Source organism: Galeopterus variegatus, unplaced genomic scaffold (genome assembly GCF_000696425.1).
Source record: "Galeopterus variegatus unplaced genomic scaffold, G_variegatus-3.0.2 Scaffold990, whole genome shotgun sequence".
Taxonomy (NCBI): Eukaryota; Metazoa; Chordata; class Mammalia; order Dermoptera; family Cynocephalidae; genus Galeopterus; species Galeopterus variegatus.
This window is the reverse complement of record NW_007727101.1, coordinates 215,088-239,110: the sequence shown is the minus strand read 5'-3', so window position 1 is coordinate 239,110 and position 24,023 is coordinate 215,088. Positions and strand designations below refer to the sequence as shown.

Here is a 24,023-nt window from a genome sequence, read left to right as displayed (position 1 = left end):
GAAAAAAAAAAAAAAAAAAAAAAAAAAAAAAAAAAAAAAGATGTCCTCTTGGGCGGCTTCTCTACCTCCCCATGTCCATTACTTTTTTTTTTGGTGGTTGCTGTCCAACACAGGGATGGAACCCTAGACCTTGGTGTTATCAGCACTACACCCTAACCAACTGTGCAAACCAGCCAGCCCTAATATTTTTATTCTTTTCTCATGTCCATTCCTATTACCACTTGACATCCTGCCATTATTCAAAATTTACTTCCCCTTCCTTGGGAATGTTCGTATTCAATTCCTTGCCTCACTGCTCTTTAGCATTACTTCCTCTCTTTTCAGTCTGAAATGTTCCTGTTACCCACATGCTGCACATCCTCCTCAGCACTTGTTATTATCTCGCTTTTTATCACAACCATTCTAGTGGAGGTGAAGAAGTATCTCAAGTTTTATTTGTATTTCTTTAATGACTACTGATGTTGAGCATTTTTTCATGTGCTTAAAAGCCATTTATACATTTTCTTTGGCAAGATAGCTATTCAAATATTTTGTCCATTTTTTAGTTGGGTTGTCTTACACTGGATTCTGGATACAAGTCCTTTACCAAATGTATGATTTGCAACTATTTTCTACCAGTCTGTGGTTTGCCATTTTTTTTTAATAGTGTCTTTTGAAGAGCAAAAGTTTTAACTTTACATGAAGTCCAATGAAGTCCAAACTCTCAATTTTTTTTTTTTTTTTTTTTGTGGCTGACCAGTATGGGGATCTGAACCTGTGACCCTGGTGATATAAGGCTGTGCTTTAACCAACTGAGCTAACCAGCCAGCGAATTTTTCTTTTGAGTCATGCTTTTGGTGTCATATCTAGAATCCTTTGCCAAATTTAAATCATAGATTTATCCCTATGTTTTCTTTTAAGAAGTTTTATAGTTTTTGCACTTATAGTTAGGCCATTAGGCCCATTTTGAGTTATTTTATATGGTGTGAAGGAGGAATCCAATTTCATTCTTTTGTATGTGTATATCCTGTTGTCTCAGCACCATTTTTTGTTTTATCTTTTTATTTTTTATTTTTATTTCTTTTTGAGTTTTCAGCACCATTTGTTGAAGAGACCATTCTTTACCCATTGAACAAGTCTTGGCACCCTTGATGAAAATCAATTAATCATAAACATGTGGATTTATTTCTGGACTCTCTAATTCTATCCCACTGATCTATATGCCTATCCTTGTGCCAGTACTGCACTATTTTTTTTTTTTTTTTTAAAGACGACCGGTAAGGGGATCTTAACCCTTGACTTGGTGTTGTCAGCACCACGATCTCCCAAGTGAGCGAACCAGCTATCCCTATATGGGATCCGAACCCGTGGCCTTGGTGTTATCAGCATCACACTCTCCCAAGTGAGCCATGGGCCGGCCTAGTACTGCACTGTTTTTTTTTTTTTTCTGCCCTTTTTGTCTTTTTTACTAACCGGTAACGGGATTGCAACCCTCGATGTCGCGCCCGTACCGGGGACCGGCAACGGGATTGCAACCCTCGGTGTTGCGCCCACACCGCACTCAGCCAGTGAGCAGGAACCGGTCTCCACATGGGATCCGAACCCTTGGCGGGAGTGCCACCGCACTCCCAAGCAGCACACTTCTCCAGTGCGCCACCGGGCCGGCCCGTACTGCACTGTTTTAATGACTATATCCTTGTAGTATGTTTTGAAATTGGGGCCAGCCCGGTGGCACACTCGGTAGAGTGCGGCGCTTGGGAGCGTGGCGGCGCTCCTGCCGAGGGTTCGGATCCTATATAGAGACCGGTCCGCTCACTGGTTGAGCGTGGTGCGGGCACAACACCGAGGGTTGCGATCCCGTTGCTGGTCGTGGTACGGGCGTGACACCGAGGGTTGTGATCCCGTTACCGGTCACGAAAAAAGACAAAAAGGAAAAAAAAAAAAAAAGAAATTGGGAAGTGTGAGTCCTCCTACTTTGTACTTCTTCAATACTGGCAATTCAGGGCCCACTGCAATTCCATATGAATTTGAGGATCAGCTTTTCTATTTCTGCATAAAATACCATTGAAAGTTTTTCTTTTAAGGCCACTGGGATCTTGATAGGGATTGAGTTTAATCTGTAGATGTTTGGGTAGTATTGCCATTTTAACAAAATAAATCTTCCAATCCATGAACATGGAATGCCTTTCCATATATTTAGATCTTCAATTTCTTTTAGCAATGTTTTGTAGTTTTCAGTATACAAGTCTCTCACCTTAGTAACATTTACTCATAGGTATTTTACTCTTTTGATACTTTTTAAAATTTGTAAATGGGATGGTCTTAATTTAATATTTGAATTGTTTATTGCTAGTGTATAGACACAGAACTGATTTTTGTGTTTGGGTCTTGTACCCTGCAACTTTGCTGAATTTATTAGCTCTAATAGTGTGTTTTATCTGTGTGTGTGTTTTCTTTGGGATTTTCTATGATATATCAGGTCATGTCACCAGTGAATAAAGAGTTTTATTTTTCCTTTCCAATTCAGGATGACTTTTATTTCTTTTTCTTGTCTAATTGTTCTGGCTAGAACTTCCAGCACAATGTTGAATAGCAGTGACGAAAGCGGGCATCCTTATCTTGTTCTTGATCCAAGGGAAAGCTTTCAGTCTTTCTTATGTATGGTCACTAAGTCTCTGTTCCATTACATCGGTGGTTGGCCAGAAATGTGACAGAGATGTCCTTAAACACCAGGAGCCAAAATGAAAAAAGAAACAAACACAAAATTTTCCTAGTCTTTGCAGATTGGCTCTGAGGGGGGCATTCCTTGACACTAAGCCAGGATGCCAACAACTCAATCTCAGCCTTCACTTCCTGCTTAGACAAAGTGCAAAGACCAGCCAGAGGTGCAAGTCTACAGTCCTCTGAAGTCTTTTCTGAACATGGATCCAGCTCTGGGCATGCATTCCGCCTTCTCCAGTATATGTGGCAGCCCTTCCAAGCCCTCAACCCCCCAAGACTCTTTCTCCTTCACAGGCTTTTGAGCCCACAGGCTGCTTGCCTCATTTGCCATCCCTTGTCTAGGTGACTATGGGCAGTGTATTGTACTTAAATGTTTTTGACTGATGCCACCTGGAAAAACTACTTCAGCCCAAGGGGGAAGAAACAAAAGTTAGCCTTTGTTCTAATTCCTCAGAGAATTGAAGACAGGTAAAAAAAAATCACAACCAGTTTTTTGAGAATAAGGTCCATATTGTCCACCTCCCCCCACCCACCCCCATTCCAGCATGCCACACCAGGAATGTGGGCTGCTGTCTCTAAGGCAGCTTGTTTCTTCATTAAATACTCCGCTAAGTGGCTGTTTATAATTCCAGAGTTCAGAAAAGGCTGATTCTGTTAGCTTTTGCCAGCTTAATAGTTGCTTCAGTAGAGGAACTGATTCTTGGAGCTCCTACCCTGCCATTTCTGTATAACGCTTTTTCTGTGCCATGTGGTTTTTGTCCTTTATTCTATTAAAATGTTGTATTCCATAATTGATCTTCAGATGTTAAACCAATCTTACATTTCAAGTATATGTCCCACTTGGTCACAGTGTATAATCCTTTTTATATGTTACTGAACTAGGTCTCATAATATTTTGTTGAGGATTTTGCATTTATATTCCTGAGGAATATTGGTCTATAGCTTTCATGTAATGTCTTTGTCTGGCTTTGGTATCAGGGCAATACTGGCTTCATAAAAACAGCTGGGAAACTTCCTCCTCCTGTTTTCAGAATTGGTAAAAACTAGTACTATTTCATGTTTCAATGTTTGATAGCATTCATGGCTGGCTGGTTGGCTCAGTTGGTTAGAGCACACCAAGCTCAAAGGGTTCATATCCCCGTACTGGTCAGCCACCAAAAAAAAAAAAAATTAATTTGAACAAACCCTGTCAAGCCAAGTGGGCCTGAGTTTTTTTCGTGGGAAGATTTTAAACTACTGATTCAATTTCTTTGTAACAGTCTGTCCAGAATTTTTATTTCTTCCTGAGTCAGTTTCAGTAATTTGTTCCTTTCTGGCAATTTGTCCTGTTAATCAAAGTTGTCTAATTTGGGACCGGCCCGGTGGCGCACTGCTACAGTGCGCCGCTTGGGAGTGTGGCGGCGCTCCCACCGAGGGTTCGGATCCCACATACAGACCGGTTCCCGCTCACTGGCTGAGCGAGGTGCGGGCGCAACACCGAGGGTTGCGATCCCGTTGCCGGACACGAAAAAAGACAAAAAGGGAAAAAAAAAAAAAAAAGTTGTCTAATTTGTTGGCAAAAAGTTGTTAATAGAATTATCTCGTAATTCTTTTGATTTCTGTAGGTTTGGTGGTTACATCCCCTCTTTCATTCCTGATTTTGATAACTTGTGTCTCTATTCTTTTTTTCTTGGTCTAGCTAAAGTTTTGTCAATTTTGTTGATGTTTCCAAAGAACCAACCTTTGGTTTGATTTTCTCTATTATTTCTCTGTTTTCTATTTCACTGATTTCCATTCTTATCTTTATTATTTCCTTCCTTCTGCTTGCTTTGGGTTTACTTTGCTCTTATTTTTCTAATTTATTAAACTGGAAGCTTAGGTAACTGATTTGAGATATTTCTTGCTTTCAAATATAGGCAGTTGGGGCTAGCCAGTTAGCTCAGTTTGTTAGAGCATGGTCTGGTAACACCAAGGTCAAGGGTTCAGATCCATGTACTGGCCAGCTGCCAAAAAAAACAATCAAACAAAAATAGGCACTTGAAGCCATAAATGTTGTGGCAGTGCTTTAAGCTGCACCCCATAAGGGTTTTTAAAAAATTTATTTAAAAAGTTTTTTGGCAGCTGGCCAGTATGGGGATCCAACCCACAAGTTTTGATATAATGTGATTTTATTTTCATCCAGTTCAAAATATTTTTGAGCTCTTCTTGTGATTTCTCTAACCCATAGATTATTTAGAAATGTGCTGTTTCAATTTCCAAATATTTGTGGATTTCTCAGATTTCTTTTTTTTTTTTTTTTTTTTTTTTTTTTTTTTTTTTTTTTTTTTTTTTTTTTTTTTTTTTTTTTTTTTTGGTGGCTGGTTGGTATACGGATTGAACCCTGGACCTTGGTGTTATCAACACCATGCTCTAACCAACTGAGCTAACCAGCCAACCCTGCCAGAATTCATTCTGTTGTTGATTTCTAATTTAATTTTGTTGTAGTCAGAGAATGTAATTCATCTGATTTCAATCCTTTTAAATGTTTGAAGACTTGCTTTATGGCCTACCGTACGGTCTATTCTGAGGAATCTAACAGGAGCCCTTGAAAAGAATGGGTATTTTGTTGTTGTTGGGTATAGTGTTCTGCATATTTTTATAAAAGACATGTATTCTATCCCTAGAAGCTTGCAACTTAATGCAGGAAACCACGTATTAAGTGACAGTCATATGCACATATAACAAAGTACTCACTAAAGTACATAAAGGAGGTAGAGAAAAGAGCAGGTTCCCTAAAGATGATCTAACACCTGATTTTCAGGAAGGGGAAATGACAATGGAGCAGCTGTAAAACTGACAGAACTATTAAGAAAAATGTATTGACATTTTAAAAACTATTGAAATTTTAAAGCTAACTGGTCATGACTATCAGAGTTCCCACTCAGTCTGGTCTGGAAAAGACAGTTTATTTATCACTAAACTATGGATTTTAAAAATCACTTTTATTATGGAACATATAGTTATACTATAACTTTGTCGTGATTAATCATTCACTGTTCAGTGTAATGACAATACCTGAATCTAACTGATAGACAACTGTGCCTTTTTCCTCTCCTACAATTTCTGGAATCTTTTCATTTCCTGTAGGTTGATAGAAATATTCTGGTTGAGGTGGAACCCACTCTGAAAGAAGACATTTCAAAAAGTAAAAAATAAGAAATAATATAAAAGGCATTATTAGAACTGATATAAAATTATAATAGTAATTATTCAAATAGCTAGTTTGATTGAAGCAAACCAAATTCCCACCCCAAATTTCTAGCTTGTTTGTAAATTATGTGTTGCTTTTTTCCAGGGAGACTATAAGGAGATTTAACAAAAAGCACATACAATGAAATAATAAACTTTAAATAAAAGACTTAAAGAAAAACCAGAAAGGTGAATATAATTGGTACAACAGCTCTTCAAAATTTGGCCCCGAGGTTCTTTGAAGTCAGGAAAATATGGTCATCTACTTTTTATTAACATAGAGGACAGGTTTATCAATTTTTTCAGAGGAAACACTTTTTCATTAGCACTGAATTAAAAAAAGATTTCTTATACGAGACTTGGCAACTTCTCAATATCATTTTAAGTATTCTAGTCACTCATGAACGTCAAGGGCATATAAAGACACAACTCAGTAAAAGACAATATCAATCTATTTTCTTAAAGGTGACGGGAAGTGATGAGGCTTTGACAATTCATTTTTTTTTTTTTTGTCTTTTGTCTTTTTCCGTGTCCGGCAACGGATCGCAACCCTCAGTGTTGCCCCCGTACCGGACCGGGGACCGGCAACGGGATCACAACCCTCGGCGCTGCTCCCGCGCCTCGCTCAGCCAGTGAGCGGGAACCGGTCTGTATGTGGGATCCGAACCCTCAGGCGGGAGCGCCGCCGCGCTTCCCAAGCAGCGCACTATCCAGTGCGCCACTGGGCCGGCCCTGACAATTCATTTTTAACAATAAAGTGCTTGTCAATAAGTTTCCTTGGAATTTTTTTTTAATTGCCTTTTAAAAAATCTTTTGATTTAGTGGATTAACACTGTTAATAACTTGGTTATTAAATTCCTGTTTCTCACTTTATTTTTCCCATCTTGGAACTGAGTCACAAATCCTCACAGGAATTCTGTTTTGGTCTAATACCTACTCAGTTCCACTATTTAATATAGGGAATAGCAAAATCCTATTGTCTGGCCAGATAACTTAGACTTTTATCTAAAAACAGTACAGGATAGAAACAGAGGATCTTAAGACTCCCAGTCATTGTGCCAACTCAAAATGCTCCCCACCCCCATTTCCAAACACCCTAAGAGCAGTACTGTTCCCAGTTGAAAACACTGAGTGAACCCCTCCCTATATTTTCAGACTCTTCTCTTGACTTTCATGATCAATGCTCCATGGTTACCCAAACACGCCATATTCCTTTTCTGTTTCCTCTAACTGAAATACTTTTCTTTGACCTCTAAACTGGATCATTTCTAATTCATCCTTCAGATCCATACATGTCAATTCTTTTTGGAAACCTGTGCTGATCTTCAGGCTGCGTTAGGTGTACTCAGAGGGATCAAGCTCTATGCAACTGCCTGGTAAAATGTCTAACTTCCCCACTAGTCCATGAGCTCTGGGTGTCTCTGCCTTGTTCATCACTATGTGTCTAGCACCAAGTACTATACTTAGCATATGGTAAATGCTAATACATTTTTACTGAATATTATAAGAGGGGAGTGAGAAAATACGAAACATCCAGTTGTTTATCGAGCCACCTAAAGCAGAGACATGATGTTTAGTAAATACAGTGTTCCAGTAATTAGACATGTTCCCAGTTTTCAATACAGTTTACTTCGTATATGCTTCATAAAATGGATGTAAAAGATTGTATTATACCAAGGGCTCACAGATATGACCAACAATGTCATAAAAAAGTGCAACAAACTCAAAATATAATTAAAAACATTAAAAACTATGTTCAGGCATATATAGACTTCATCAATTATACCAAGGCTGGTAAAATACAACTCAACCAAGCATATTAATACTGAGACAGAAATAATCTAGAAAACAGATTTAAGTATTTATATACTTTGGTCTCTATGAAGGATACTCTCCCACTCTAAAAAACTCAGAAACATTCTAATTTATACATTTGTGTAGCTTTTGCCTTTGGTGAGTGTCAGTTTCTCATAGTTTAATTTTTTCAGGGTGAGTTAATAATTGTTGACTCTGTCCTGCCTTACACTTCAGTATACAGGACTTAAAATTCTAAGGTTTAGTAATAAACTCAGGCAGAACAGCAAGACCATTACACATAGTCACATTACCAATATGATGAACGTTTTCTTTGATGACCTCACATTCTATTGGCCATCTTGGAGCCTGCAGTGGTCCATTACTAGAGAAAAATGCAAAGAGCTCTCGGGGTTCTCGAAGACGTGGATTTACTTCGTCCAACTCATCATAAAGAAGCTGTCTACTCCTAAGAAGTGGTGAACTCAGCAGAAATGAATCTGCCAAAGGGAAAGGGAATGAGTGAACATCTTCCTTTTTGTCTTTGGGAACTTTATTCTTCATTTATAACAACTAAATAAGTTTAAGCACTGTATTAAAATATTAGCACAGATATACAATCGTATGACATGTTCCTCCTACAAGAAGGAGATTTAGTCTAGGATAATAGATTCAAAATTATAAAATGTTAAGTTAAAATTCTGTATAGTCTATTAAATATTTAAATATAAAGCTTTAGTGTAAGTTAGAAGCTTTTTTCAAAAAATTAAAGGTAATGGGTCCGAGACACTTCAACAGTGGGTTACAATGAATATAAAGTCACTTAATACATTTTATTTATTTATTTATTTTTTCCTTTTTGTCTTTTTTACTGACCAGTAACGGGATCGCAACCCTCAGTTTCGCGCCCGTACCGGGGACCGGCAACGGGATCGCAACCCTCGGTGCTGCGCCCGCACCGCGCTCAGCCAGTGAGCAGGAACCGGTCCCCACATGGGATTCGAACCCTCAGCGGGAGCGCCGCCTCGCTCCCAAGCGGCGCACTCTCCAGTGCGCCACCAGGCCGGCCCCATTTTATTATTTTTGTTTAAAGAGAGGGAACTTTAAATTTACCCCTTAGCATTTTAGAAAAAAAAAAGTACATAAAACTTTACAACTATAGTGAAACAACTTATACATTAAATTTCAGGTTCATAATATAACTATTCAAAGGACAGAGAGATTTATAAAACAAAGAGGATAGAAAGGGGAGGGGCAGAGAAGGAGCGAGAAGGCAGAAGAGAGGAAGAGCCCGTGGGAAAAGGGAGAATGAGAAAAGAGGAAGGAAAAGAAAGGCTTTCAAGGAGACGGAAAGAAAGGAAATGAGAGGAAGAAAGAAAAGACAAGAAATGGCCGGCCCGGTGGCACACTGCTACAGTGCGCCGCTTGAGAGTGCGGCGGCGCTCCTGCCGAGGGTTCGGATCCCACATACAGACCGGCCGCTCACTGGCTGAGCGAGGCGCGGGTGCAACACCGAGGGTTGCGATCCCGTTGCCGGTCCTGGTCCGGTACGGGCGCGACACTGAGGGTTGCGATCCGTTGCTGGTCAAGAAAAAAGACAAAAAGGAAAAAAAAAAAAAAAAGAAAAAAAGAAAAGACAAGAAATGGCTGGTTGGCTCACTTGGGTTAGAGCATGGAGCTGACAACACCAAGGTCAAGGGTTCAGATCCCTCTACCAGCCAGCCACCAAAGGAAAAAAAAAAAAAGAAAGGAAATGAAAAGAAGAAGAACTAAACTAAGGCTGAAGGCCCCTTAGTGCCCATCAGACATGAATCCCAGGCCTGCCTGGTAATTCTCAGCTCTGGTGGGGAGAGTAGGAAGTGAAGGCATATTCCCATGAAGGAGTTTGAATTTCCTGGTCTGGAAGGACATGAAATACCTCTGCTTACAGCCTCCACCTGTCTGTGCACAGTTGAAGACAAACAGGTAGGCCCTAGAAAGAGGAAGAAGGAGGCATCATTTGTCCAGGGATCTTTTTCTTTTTTTGCCTAATGTACCCCACCCCTTCTCATCTCTCACGCCCACTTTGGGCCCCTGTATTTTTTTTTTTTTTTTTTTTTTAAAGATGACCGGTAAGGGGATCTTAACCCTTGGCTTGGTGTTGTCATCACCACACTCAGCCAGTGAGCGAACTGGTCATCCCTATATAGGATCCGAACCTGTGGCCTTGGTGTTATCAGCACCACACTCTCCCGAGTGAGCCAGGGGCCGGCCCTTGGGCCCCTGTATTTCTATCTAAATCTTTTTCCCATGGTTTAATGAGGTAAAAGCAATAAATATTTTAAAAGATGGTAAAACTGTTCAATTTCACTCATAATTAAAGAAATCAAAGTGACTAGTAGATACCAGTTTTTTACCTAATGAACAGGAAAAACATTTATGTGTTTTCACAATCATCCTGGCAAAGTTGTAAGTCAACAGGTACTTTCAGAACCCACTGTCAAGAGAACAAATTGGTGCAACCTTTCTGGAAAGCAGTTTGGCATTATCTAATAGGGTTTATAATACACATACTCTTTGATCCAGCAATCCCACTGCTAAGAATTTACCTTGAAGATTTTCTCGCGCAAGTTTATCACTATACATATACAAAGGTGCTCACTGTAGCAATATTCAAATAACGAAAAAGTGAAAAAAACCAAGGCATCCAACAAAAGGGGAGTTAAAAATAATTATGATACATTAATGAGATGGAACACTTATAGGCGCCTTTAAAAAGAATGAGGTAGATTTTTTTTTGCACATATATGAAAATAACCTCTAACATACACTGAACAACAACAACAAAAGTCAAAGATTGTATATAGGATCCCCTGTGTGCAATTAAAAGGAAAAAATATGTAGACACATGAAGAGAGAGAGACAAAGAGAGATGTGTATTTTTTTCCCCTCCTATATTAAAGGTGGGGCAGCGAGGACTTCAAAAAAGTACTCCCATATTCCTTTTTTTTTAAATCTTTTTATTTTTATTTATTTATTTATTTATTTATTTTTTAAAAGATGACCAGGGGGCCAGCCCGGTGGCGCACTGCTACAGTGCGCTGCTTGGGAGTGCGGCGGCGCTCCCGCCGAGGGTTTGGATCCCACATACAGACCGGTTCCCGCTCACTGGCTGAGCGAGGTGCAGGCACAGCACCAAGGTTTGCGATCCCGTTGCCGGTCCTGGTCCGGTATGGGCGCGACACTGAGGGTTGCGATCCATTGCCGGACACGAAAAAAGACAAAAAAGGAAAATAAATAAATAAATAAAAGATGACCGGTAAGGGGATCTCAACCCGTGGCCTTGGTGTTATCAGCACCGCACTCTACCGAGTGAGCCACGGGCCAGCCTCTTTTTTTTTTTTTAAAGCAGATTCTAATCCGTTATTTTTTTCCTTTGTACTTTTCTGGTTAAAAAATAAATAAACAAACAAAACATAATAAACCCTTTGCTATAAAGATAAAATATTTTCCTCACTTCAATGATCAAAACAGAAAAAAAAAGATTATCAATTATACTCTTACTAAAACTCATTCACGTTGTTGTTGAATTTTACATTTTTATTATGTGAAGACTGGCAATTGTTTTATTAATGGAATTTCGAGTGTCAGCAAATGGGACACAAGAAAATTGAAGGGGAGGGTCAGTTGGCTCCTGAGCCATCCCACCCTGACCAGTCTCCTTGTCAACCCATTGCTCAGTGCTTGCCTTTCTACTCCCTGCAAGGAGCTCTGGGATGCAGAGTGAAAGAGCTGTCAGGAATTGGTGTGAGCAAACATACAAAATACATATCTGAAAATGGAATTGCTATAGCAAAGTGTAAGCTATTGCCAAATTGCCTTCCTAAAATACTCTACCTATTCACATTCCCAATAGCAGTATAGGAAAGTGTGTCCCCCCCAAACCCTAACCTACAATAGGTATAACTTTTTTTTTTTTCCTTTAAATTTTTATTTTGTCGATATACAATGTGGTTGATTATTGTGGCCCATTACCGAAACCTTCCTCCCTCCTCCCTCTCCTCCCTCCCACCCAACAATGTCCTTTCTGTTTGCTTGTCGTGTCAACTTCAAGTAATTGTAGTTGTTATGTCTTGGTATAACATTTTTTAAATCTTTTGCCCAAATCTCATAGTTAAGACAATGGTACCTTGACGTTTTGATTTGCATCTTTAATAAGTAGTGAAGTTGAGTATGTTTTCATAAGGTTATTGACTGTGTTTGTTTTTCTATAAAATGCTTACTCATTTTTCTTTTGCTTATTTTTCTATTTGGTCATTTTTTACTTATTGATTTGTAAGAGCTATTATATGTTAAGAAAATTGACCTTTTAAAATATTTGCAAAAATTTTTTTTTCAGTTTGTCCTTTTACTTTTTTTAATGGTATTTTTTCCACACAGAAGTTTAAATATTTGCTCAAAAAATTATCAGTATTATGTTTTATGGCTTTTGGATCTTGTGTCATTCAAAGGTTTTAAGTAAAAAAGAGATACAATCAGATTTGCATATAGAAAAGGACATAGCTGTGTGGAAAATGGATTGGGGAGGTCAGCACGGAACAAGAGAATCCAGGATACTTCCAATTAGGAGGCTGTTTCAATAGTGAGAAATGATGGTAGCTTGGACTGAGGGGTGGGGGTGGATATGGAAAACAGAGAAATGGATTGATGTTTTGTTAGATATGTATTAAGAGAGAAATTCAACTGCATTCCTGTCCTTGGATTCCAGAAGAAACTGCTGCTTAAACTAGCTGGAATTGGTTTTTTCTACTCTTATGCAAAGAGCCTTAACAAGTATATCCATCAAAACTGTGTGAAAAATCAATATGTTTTCCAAAATTTGTAGGAAGATACCCCAGAATGTACAGTATTTTAATTTAAACCTACAACCAAAAGAAGATCTAGAGAGAACATTTTTGAGTGATGTCAGAAACAGGGGCTGAAGCCTTGCCCATGTTAGGCTATGTTCTCCTGAATACCTGAAGAAGTTGTCAAGGCAGTGAGGTTCTGGGGGTCACACACACTGATTATTACTCACACACAAGTGTCTCCTTTTTCAGGGTGTCCAGCTTCAAATCATCTCTTTCCCCAAAAGAGCCATTCAACAGGTATCGAGGGTTATTCCTCCAAACGTGTTGTTGCGTAGCAGAGTTTGGTAAACTGCCTCTCTGAGCTAAGAATAGGTGGTTTAAAAAAAAAAAAAAAAAAGGTGGTTTAGTTAAAGTTGCTGGAAGGCTGGCTCATCACTTCTCACATCTAGATCAATAACAAAACACTACTCCCCAAAGCACCACTACTTCTATCACCACCCACCACCAAAGGTCTTTACAATGAATACTTCCCATTTTTCAAAGAGCTCTCACGTTCCAATTTATGTGAGTTAAGCATAATTATCCTCATTTTACAACTGAGAAAACAAGAGAATGAGAAGGGGACTTGAGAAACTGCATGGGGTCGTGGAATGAGAAATGGCTTGGGAGGCAGAAAGACCCAGTTGAGGCAAGAGCTGCCAAGAGAGGCGAACCCGAGAGAAGGTAGGGATCAGGGCAGGAGTGGAGCACAGATGCCAGAAGCTACTTTGTCCTGAGGGCACCTGCTAAATCTGGCAAACTGGAAATTCAGTTTTCAACAAACTAATAACCACTTAGAAAATGAAATAGTTATTAAGAAAGTTTAACAAGGTGACTAGAAATAAAACCAATATTAAAAACTCCATTTTTCTACATACCAGCATAAAGTTAGAAAATTAAATTTTGAAAATAACATTTATAAGAGCATAAAAATATGAAATACTATGAAAAAAACTGTAAATCTTTATTGGAAGACATTAAAGAAAACCTAAGTAAATGGAGAAATATATTGTATTCATAGATTGGAGAAGCCAGTATTAGAAAATAGACATTTTTTGTGAAATTTGATCTATAGATACAATGCAATCCCAATAGTTTTTTGTTTTTTGTTTTTTTTTAAAAGATGACCGGTAAGGGGATCTTAACCCTTGACTTGGTGGTGTCAGCACCACGCTCACCCAGTGAGCAAACCGGTCATCCCTATATGGGATCCGAACCCATGGCCTTGGTCTTATCAGCACCACACTCTCCCGAGTGAGCCACAGGCCGGCCCTCCCAATAGTTTTTTTAAACGTCACAAGCCAATTCTAAAATTTAAGTAGAAAGAAAAAGATGCAAGAATAGCCAAGATGCTTTGGGGATCCGAACCCATGGCCTTGGTCTTATCAGCACCGCACTCTCCCGAGTGAGCCACAGGCCGGCCCTCCCAATAGTTTTTTTAAACATCACAAGCCAATTCTAAAATTTAAGTAGAAAGAAAAAGATGCAAGAATAGCCAAGATGCTTTTGAAGAACAAGGTGGGAAGACATGCCTTTCCAAATTATCAAGACTTCTCTTTTTAATACCACACAGTAATTAAGAGATAATAGTAATGGTGCAAGGATAGACAGACCAGTGAACTAGAGAGCCCACGAACAAACCCTTGTATATAGTGACTCTGTCACTTGACACAGGTGGCATAGCAGATCAATGGGGAAAGAAAGTACGTTCACTAACGGTACTGCAAAAATCATTTATTAGTGGACCCAAGCACAACTCTTCCAGTTAATAAAACAATTCACTTTGGGAACCCAGGAAAGGTGATGCTAGATAAGAACTGTATTACCTTTAAAGTAGCCATAATACTGGAGGTGATGGTACATAAAGTCTTCATAGGGATCAGGAAGAGTCTGTGAAAGGAAAGGCCATCTTAATCAGGAAAGTCCTTTCAAATGATACTGAACTGCTAAAAAGTACACAAGCGTTGTTCATAGGACAGTGTACTTGAGGACTTCTGTAAACAAATCAAGTGAAAGACATTCATCCGGATTATTCTATCTTGGGGATCAAGATCTCCACCTGGAAAAAGGTGCCACCAGAATATACTTTTGGATCTAGTATTGGATTTCTGTGGAGTTCCCGTTGGGGGGCGTGCACCGACCTCCTGCTTTATGTCTGTTTCCAGTGCTGGGAACATGTTATTTCTGCATCGTATGCTCGAGACCAGTCGTGACACCGGCATCCAGCCGCAACCCCTGCCCAGTTTCCAAAGGGGCAGCTGATTACACAGGAGAAGCTACAAACCAGAACAGGACAAGTGAAAACACTGCCGATACAGCCCCCCTTAGCACCCCTCCTCCGGCTCCCACTCAGGAAACCCCGACAACCCAGCCTCTCCTCCCACCAGGAGGCCGAGGCGCACCTGAGCAGTCAGGGAGGGCGGCGTGTCTTCCTGCCTCTTCATCCTGAGGCGCCGGGACCCTTGCTGGCGACATGCTTCTCTCTCCCTGAGAAGGGAGATGCCTGCCACCAGGACGCCACAGGAAAGTGAAAGCAATGAGGGTGCGGGTACGCGGTAGTCCCTTCGGAGTAGATGGAAAGAAAGGTCAGGGTCGGGAGTGTGGCCCCTGAGAACGGAATTCAGGGCTTCAGAGCTGCCCAGTCCGGGGAACGAGGTGACGGGAAGGGTCGCGGGGAGAGCAAACGAAGAGCGCCACCACCTCCGCGTCCCGTCCTGGGCAGCAAGAGTGGGCGCGACGCCGCGGCAGCAGAGGGACCCCCGCTAGGATAGGGCCCAGGGTACTGAGTCCAGCCGTGCACCCGACGGAAGACACACTCGCCGAGCTCACCGGCCACCGCTTTCTGCGACGGCCTAGGTAGCCTGGCAACCGCGAGCAGGGAGCGGAAGGGCGGGGCGGCCGGGCGCTTCCGGGAGCTAGGCCCCGCCCCCACGGGGGAAGCGGAGCCCGGGAAGGTTGACCCCTGGCCGGCAGACTCATTCTTCCCCTCACTCATTACAGCCCCAATCTAGGAATCGAAATCAGATTGAGAAGCACAACGTCAGTACTCAACACATTCCCAAGATCGCTTGCTGTTCCTTAGCTTTAGGTAACTGTTATTCACTGTTCTAAGGGGGCCTCTTTCACCTTCGTATTTATTCTCTCCATCCTGTAGCCAAAATTGGAAAATTACCTAGTACAGTGAAAAACTACAAGAAACAAAGTTAGCAAATTAAAAGCACGCCAGTTGATAGCCTTTAATTTATTTGCAGAAATTTATGCAAATAACAAGAAAAACAATTTTATGTACAAAATAGTCATCCCAATATGTATTAGTGCAATGGTAAATAAAATCCAACACTCTCTCATACATTAGGTAAAAATTTTTAATTATGTGCATAGAAATATACTGGAATAAAAGTCAAACTATTGTTGATTAATTTTATGTGTCTTTGGTTAACTTTATATGAATCAAACCATAAGTACATTATTACTTTTATAGTCAAAGAAAAAAAGCTCTAAAGCACCTTTATTTTTTTCAAAATGTTAACCACATTACATCGTTTCCAGGACTTAAGTAGGTCATATATTAGCTAATATTATAGATAGGGTCTAAATTCCAAAAATTTAGGTCACACAGCACCATCTCGGTACAGTAGTAGTCCCGCTTATCCATGGTTTCAAGTTACCCACAGTCAACTAAAATAAGTGAGTATGGTACAGTAGGATAGGATATTTTGAGAGACCACATTCACAGAACATTACAGTATATTTTTATAACTGTTCTATTTTATGTAATTGTTAATCTCTCTTGTACCTAATTTATAAATCAAACTTTATTATAGGTATATGTATGTACACGGAAAAAAAAACAGTATATATAGAGTCCAGTACTCTCTGAGGTTTTGATAAGGGGAGACTAATGTACTAGAGGTTTGTTTTTCTAACTCTGCCCCCCCCACGCCCCCTACTCTCCCACTCAAGATCCTGCTGCTCTTTCATGAAAGCTGTTCTTCAGTGTTTGGACATGCCTCACACTGTATTTGACTATAAATAATAAAAAAAAAAAAAAAATTAAGAATTGACTTAAAATAAGTCCTGGTTACATAATCATGGGTAACAGACACGCCCCCTACTCTCCCACTCAAGATCCTGCTGCTCTTTCCTGAAAGCTGTTCTTCAGTGTTTGGACATGCCTCACACTGTATTTGACTATAAATAATAATAAAAAAAAAAAATTAAGAATTGACTTAAAATAAGTCCTGGTTACATAATCATGGGTAACAGACTTAGAAGAGCAAAAGGATAAACAATCAGAAGTATAAAAAAAGCTTTATTAGTGCATATACACAAATTTACAAGGAAGGTCAGAAACTGGAGAAATACAAACAGTTTTAAAACACAATTTGCCTTTTCTTCAGTTTAAAGTGTCTTTTACCTGATTGTGATACAATAGAAAGTACAGAACAGTAAACTGCTTTTTAAATACTGGAATTTTACGGAAAGTACATTCACATAAAGAAGGGAGGTGAATTTTGGAACAGGGTAAGACAATGGAGAGACATTAGTACATAGAGTGGCTCTTGTTACATTTACTGTCACATACTTGAGGGTAAAATCCTCAAAATCAAGGATATTAACCCCCACGTGCTGCTGCTTATATTAAAACTTAAATATGCCACCTAGTGTGTGAAATGACTGAGCTATCAGTTCTGGAATTTGTGAGAAAGAATTACTCTAAAGAGTGTGGCCATCTACCAGCACAAGGTAAAACACTTAACAGACCTCAGCACTTCAGGGGTGGCAGAGTAGAGGAAGAGGTCTGAAAGAGATCCTGACAATCCCAGTCAAGCAAGATAGAATACAAAGCTGCCTTCTGAATTGCACTTGTTCTGGAGTAGAAGATAATGAGAGAGAGCACACCACATTAGGAAGTAAATGAGCCTCTATTAGACACAAAAATGCTTCACCTTTTGTCAGTGAGTCAGTCCTTTACAGACATGTCATACTCATGAGCCAAATGTTCTTCAAGACTGATGAAGTTAATATACATAACATGCTAAGTTTGCCAGTGTGAGAATAAGGGAAGCCAGGTCAAAGCAATTCCAATCACCTCACCTTTCAGCAAAATAGAAAAATTACATTTCACGAATGTGAAAACTTTATACACGTTTGCTCTCCCCCATAACATTTATAGTTTACTTGACAACAGTAAAACTGGTTAAGACTCTGAACTGAACACAAAACAAACAATAAAAAATTTTTTTTTTAAATTTGAAAACTATGTGTTTGGAGCCATTTTCCTTCTCTTCAGTCTTGCTCGCCAATCCTCAGGAAGGGCTTCAAAGTTAGCATTTCTCTCTGCCATGCCACTGTGAAAACAACACACAGATTACTTCACTGGAAAGAAAAAGAATGAGCACTGGCCAGTTAGCTCAGCTGAGCAGAGTGCCGACTTAAAATACCAGTGTCATGGGTTTGGATCCCCATACCAGCCAGTCACCCAAAAAAGAAAAAAAGAAACTGTTCATTTCCTAGCAAAACAAAAGTCTATATCTAAAACAAAAACCCGATCATGTCTATTTATGAAAATGTTTCTCGTTTCTCAGCTAGATATCAGTGTATTCTCCATCAAATTTCTGATGGTTCTACCAAACACACACACTCTCTGTGTAGTTTTTTGTATATATGTAAGTGAATTTACTTTATATAGATATATCTCTGGTAACCATTAATAGCACACTGATGGAATAAAACACATTCTTATACAAGTTTTTCTGAGCCCATAGGAGTTATGACTCTTCAAGGCAGATATATTTATCCCTCAATATACTATCAGGAACCCTTGGATCTAATGTTTTTCAGTTTCTCTTTTGCGCAATTCTATTTGTATGGGTTGAAACTTAAATTCTATCTAGCACTTATCAGAATGGGTACATGGGACCCTTTTATAAGTCCAAAATAAGCTAGAACCTATCAGAGACAAATATGAAATCTGACATCAGTATTAATGAGATGGTTATGTTCCAGGTTTATGCACTGACATCTGATGAACAGTTAGCTGCATTCATAGCATGTAGCTCATTTCAGTATGTATACCTTCAAAACTAGGAAGATATGAAATAAAAATTTGATTTGCTATGTTTAAATTCTTTTTAAGGGGCCGGCCCGTGGCTCACTCAGGAGAGTGCGGTGCTGATAACACCAAGGCCCCGGGTTCGGATCCCCTATAGGGATGGCCGGTTCGCTCACTGGCTGAGTGTGGTGCTGACAACACCAAGTCAAGGGTTAAGATCCCCTTACCGGTCATCTTAAAAAAAAAAAAAAATTCTTTTTAAAATTGCTAACAAAATTTTCTCCCTATCCTTTTATTCTTACTTCTGTAAGTTATTTGTAAAATAAGTTAAAAAAAATATATTAGGAAAGGATCCATGGTATCTAGATGGTAAATGATGACTACTTTTCCTGATATACTGAGGTTAAGATGGTCCTTTGCCTAAGATGATCAGTAAGAGAAAGTATGAAAAAAGACTAGACCATGACTTATAAGGAAATAAACATTTCTATGAATTACAAACTTTTATTCAGATCTCTGCAACGGCCAGCCACCAAAACAAAAACAAAAGCTGTTTTAGATACGTTTATAAAGAATAAAAACAATTAAGGGCTGTGATTCTAAAAATATCACTGTTCTAAGACAACAGCAACTACAACCCACCCGTCTGTGATTCCCTTTCTTTTACCTGACCAGCTGCTGCTGTTTCCACTCTTCAATTCGCTTCTGCGCAGTTGACTCCCGGTCGTCTTCACTGGAACTAGAGTTCTCCTCTTCATCTAACTCACGCTGGATACTCTGCCATTTCTTTACCAAAGATGGCATTTTGGTTTTACTCTTCTTTGCCTGTAACATAGATTAAAGGTCAAAAGTAATACAATACATAAAATAAGGAAATGAATCCTCTGCTCTGGAGATGAGAAAAGAGGCCTTCCCTAACTGCCTATCTGAAATAGCACGACCTTCCAAAGACTACTTTCTGTCCTCTCACATGGCTTATTTTTCTTCACTGCTTTTAAAAACATCGAACATATATTTTTGGCTTATCTGTCTCCCCAGTCTACCCCTGCCAGAAGAAAAGCTCTACAAAATTAGAGATTTTTGTCAATTTGATTCACTGCTAAATCGCAAGTTTTAGCTATGTAAAATTAGAAAGCCGCTATATTTACATTGATAAGACCAATTTTATCCCTATCCTTATTTATTTATTTTCCAGCAGCTGGCCAGTACGGGGATCTGAACCCACGACCTTGGTGTTACAACTAAGCTAACTGGCCAGCCTCCCATAAAGCTCAACAAATATGAGCTCAAGTTCAAGTGGTAGGAGTGACTGAGTGCTGTACTCATGTGAGGACACACATGGGTATGGTGGCCCAAGTTAATTTTCTTGCCTACATTTGAGACAAATAGATTTCTTGAATAAGATCCCCAAAAACCTGAGAAAATAAACTTAACATTTGCAGTCTTTTTGTGTTACTTGGCTCCCTCCCTGAATCCCTATTCTGGCTATCACTGACAGTTCTTAACTTTTGGGGGAAATGAATGTCCATCTATCGTGTTCAGACCTTCAGCTTCCTCCACATATGATCCCCTCATTCTATTCTGTCATTTCACCTGTGGCACAACCTGTCCACTGCATACACACCCTCTTCAACAAGCTCCAACCCAGCCCATTCCGGGTTTGCATGGAACCAACCAAATAATAGTAAGAAAGCATTGGTGGTTCAGTGGTAGAATTCTCGCCTGCCAAATAATAGTAAGATGGATTACTAATGGTCATATGAGCACAGAGCACTCACTGAGGTAAAACCTCTCACTTAACATCTACAAACAGGATTAAAAACCACAGATCTAGGTATAGTCACTGCTGATTTACTTTGACTTATGTAGGTTCAGTGAATTTTTAGCATATTTCATTCCTATCGGTCATGGAAAAGAAAATAAGTTATTTTTTAGAAGTTATGTATGGCCTATCACATTTGATCCATGGATCCAAAGAGTTGCATTGGCTCTTTGAGCACATTTTAAATAGGGGAACACGGCAGTTGAAGGGAGAAAGATTAAATGGTTAGAACTCCTTTTTTTCTTTCTCTTTTCATTTTTTTGGTGGCTGGCTAGTAGTATGGGGATATAAACCCTTGACCATGGTGTTCCAAGCACCAACGCTCTCCCAAGAGAGCTAACCAGCCAGCCTTTTTAGTTTATTTTCTAGTAAGCTGCCCATGAGATTCTTCAGCAAAAAAAATGGAAATATATATTTGTCCCAAATATTCTTGAATATAAGAGGCATTAAAATGACCTGTCACCTCCTGTACCAGCCAGCTGCCCCCAAAACAAATAAATAAAATAAACAACCTGTCACAACAGGAGGAAGGTCACCATTTCTTTTTAGGTATCAGGTATGTAAAAATGATATATTATCTTAGCATTCTGAAACTTCAAAGTATTATTTACAAGATAATAAACGCATGACTGGCTAAAAAATTACCTGTTGAATGAAATGGAAGAAGTAATTACCTCTCTTGGAGGACTGGAAGAAGAGTGCCTGGGAAGGTTTCATATAGGAAATGATTTCTTTTTTTTTTTTCCTTTTTGTCTTTTTTCGTGACCGGCAACGGGATTGCAACCCTCGGTGTTGCGCCCGCACCTCGCTCAGCCAGTGAGCGGCCAGTCTGTACGTGGGATCTGAACCCTCAGCAGGAGCGCCGCCGCGCTCCTAAGCGGCGCACTGTAGCAGTGCGCCACCGGGCCGGCCCTAGGAAATGATTTCTGAATACTGGTTGTTCCTATTTAACTATGTATACAATGAACAGTAGTGGGACTCGTGGACAAAATAAAGGCACGGAAGTGGTAAACAGTATATTGGCTCAGGAGAACTATATATGCTATGGTTAGTAGCTTGACAACAGTCTGCTCAAGACACTGTCCTAACTGTCATTTGTGATTTTTATAACATGTACTTCACATCCAGATAATTTCTGGAACCACGGAACCAACTTGAATAACAACTGATTCAGCCCAGATATATGCTGTTATTTTTGTGTGATTAAAGAGAGATTTACGGGGATGTCAGCAAAAATGGTGGACTTGGTAGCTCCATAAGCCCATTCCTTCACAAAAACAATGGAAACATCAAGCAAAAACTGTCGGCAACAATCAACTCGATCAGAATTCTGGAAAATAGGCAAAGGTTAACAGTGATTAAGTGAAGACTGAATCAAGAAAAAGGCAACTTACAAGCATCAGAAAAGGTATGTGAATCATCCCATTGTCCTTGCCCTTGCCCTACCCTTTTCCCCAGCTTGGTGGTGGTTTTGAAAACAACCTGAAGGTTTTTTTAATTGTTTTTGGTGGCTGGCAACCTTGATGTTATAACACCGCACTCTAACCAACTGAACTAATAACTGGCCAGCCAATCTGAAGGTTCTGAATGACGCAGCCTGCTTTCCCAGTGTGAAACGCTGGTCCCCGATTCCAGAGTGAGCAAAGCAGACTTTATTTGTAAAGAATTATGCTTGTCCCTTGAAGGACTGGGGCAAGGCAAGTTATGGCCTAACTCAAAATTCATTCAGGGTGGTTACTTGAAACACTGTAAGGCAAATAAACAGCCTGCTGACTCTTGGAGCAAAAGGAGACAGTTGAGGCAAACAAAAGAGCACTAGAACACTGGAAGGAAAAGCTTATGAGTTTCTTTGGGAAATTAGGGCATTCAAAAATAGCTGGTTGGCCACCAAAAACCAAAACAAAAGCACCATGTGGGTAAAGTTTGAAGTCAGCAAAATAGCAGACTACGAAGCTCCAGGTTCCCAATCCCCCATGGAAACATCATGGAAACAAATACTGACTGACTAAAATAGCTTTGTGGAAGCTCTGGAAACCAGGCAAAGATCTGCAGCAACCAAGTGAACACTCAATCAAGAAAAAGCCACACTAAAAACAGTAGGAAAATACGTGGCATTTTTGCTGTCCCTCGCTCCACTTCCCAGTGCAGCTGGGAGGAAGTGGTCAATCTCCCAGTTCAGACCAAAATAATCTCATTTAAAGGACCAAAATAATCTCCAGAAACTGACCATAAAGGATCACAGGCTTTGAATTTAACCAAACAAAGACTAATTGTCTTAAATGTGCTCAAAGCACTAGAGGAAAACACAAACACCTAAAGGAAATCAGGAACATTGTATATGAACAAGTGAGAATATAGGTTGAACATCTCAAATCCAAAAATCTGAAATGCTCCAAAACTCGAAACTGTTTCAGCGCCAACATGATGCTCAAAGAAAATACTCATGGGAGCATCTGTGATTTTGTATTTTCATATTTGGGATGCTCAACTGCTAAGTATAATGCAAATATTCCAAAATCTGAAAAAATCTGAAATCTGAAATGCTTCTGGTCCCAAGCATTTCAGATAAGAGATACTCAACCTCTATCAATGAAGAGAAAGAAATTATGAAAAAGAAACAGTAATCCTGGAGCTAAAAATACACTAACTAAAATGAAAAACTCACTAAGCATTCAACTGCAGACTTGAACAGGCAGAAGAATGAATCAGTGAACTCAAAGACAGGTCATGTGAAATTATTAAGTCTTAGGAGCAGAAAGAGAATGAAGCAAAGTGAACAGAGCCTAAGTGACTTACGGGATGCCATTGAGTGGACCAATATACACATTACGGGACTTCAAGAATAATAAGAGAGTAAGTTTGAAATTTTTCACAGTAAAATAATTTAAAACACAAAGAAAAAAAAAAGAATGAAAAGAGGGGCAGAGAGCTTGTTGAATAAATAATGGTCCAAAATATCGAAGAGAGTAAGTTTGAAATTTTTCACAGTAAAATAATTTAAAACACAAAGAAAAAAAAAAAGAATGAAAAGAGGGGCAGAGAGCTTGTTGAATAAATAATGGTCCAAAATATCCCAAAGTTAAGGAAAGACATGGATATTAAACATTCAAGAAGCTCAACAAACTCTATGCAGGATCAATCCAAAAAGATCCACACTGAGACACATTATATTCAAATTGTCAAAATATAAACATGTTTTTTTCCCTCCCTGGCTGCCTTGAGGATTGACTGCCATCATGAGTGACACAGTAACTATGTGGACCAGGAAGTTTGTGACCAACTTACTACTTCAGAGAAAACAAATGGTCGTTGACGTCATTCACCCTGGGAAGGCAACAGTACCTAAGATAGGAATTTGGGAAAAGCTAGTCAAAAGTACAAGACCACACCAGATGTCACCTGTGTATTTGTATTCAGAACCCATTTTGGGGGTAGCAAGACAACTGGCTTTGGCATGATTTATGATTCCTTGAATTATGCAAAGAAAAATGAACCCAAACATAAACTTGCAAGACATGGCCTGTATGAGAAGGATTAAACTTCGGGGCCGGCCCGGTGGCACACTGCTACAGTGCGC

The 24,023-nt window shown here is 39.6% G+C and overlaps 2 protein-coding genes across 5 annotated transcripts in view; both read right to left on the bottom strand.

Annotated features, from left to right (window-relative positions):
• Positions 1–15,406, bottom strand: part of AGBL2 (ATP/GTP binding protein-like 2) — a 50,184-nt gene extending 34,778 nt beyond the window's left edge. For 3 of the 4 annotated variants that reach the window (XM_008574043.1, XM_008574042.1, XM_008574044.1), the window contains exons 1-6: positions 14,972–15,406; positions 14,711–14,845; positions 14,396–14,459; positions 12,758–12,892; positions 8,016–8,201; positions 5,734–5,841 (exon numbers count right to left, since the gene is read on the bottom strand). In XM_008574043.1, coding sequence (XP_008572265.1) covers positions 5,734–5,841; positions 8,016–8,201; positions 12,758–12,892; positions 14,396–14,459; positions 14,711–14,845; positions 14,972–15,013 — 670 coding nt within the window. In that variant the 5' untranslated portion in view covers positions 15,014–15,406. The remainder of the gene's footprint in view (positions 1–5,733; positions 5,842–8,015; positions 8,202–12,757; positions 12,893–14,395; positions 14,460–14,710; positions 14,846–14,971) is intronic. The other variant, XM_008574045.1, reaches the window with a different exon arrangement.
• Positions 15,407–16,861: 1,455 nt separating this feature from the next.
• FNBP4 (formin binding protein 4) overlaps positions 16,862–24,023 on the bottom strand; it is a 38,372-nt gene continuing 31,210 nt past the window's right edge. The window contains 2 exon segments of the mRNA XM_008574047.1: positions 16,862–17,920; positions 19,292–19,449. Of these exon segments, the coding sequence (XP_008572269.1) occupies positions 17,830–17,920; positions 19,292–19,449 (249 nt within the window). The 3' untranslated portion in view covers positions 16,862–17,829.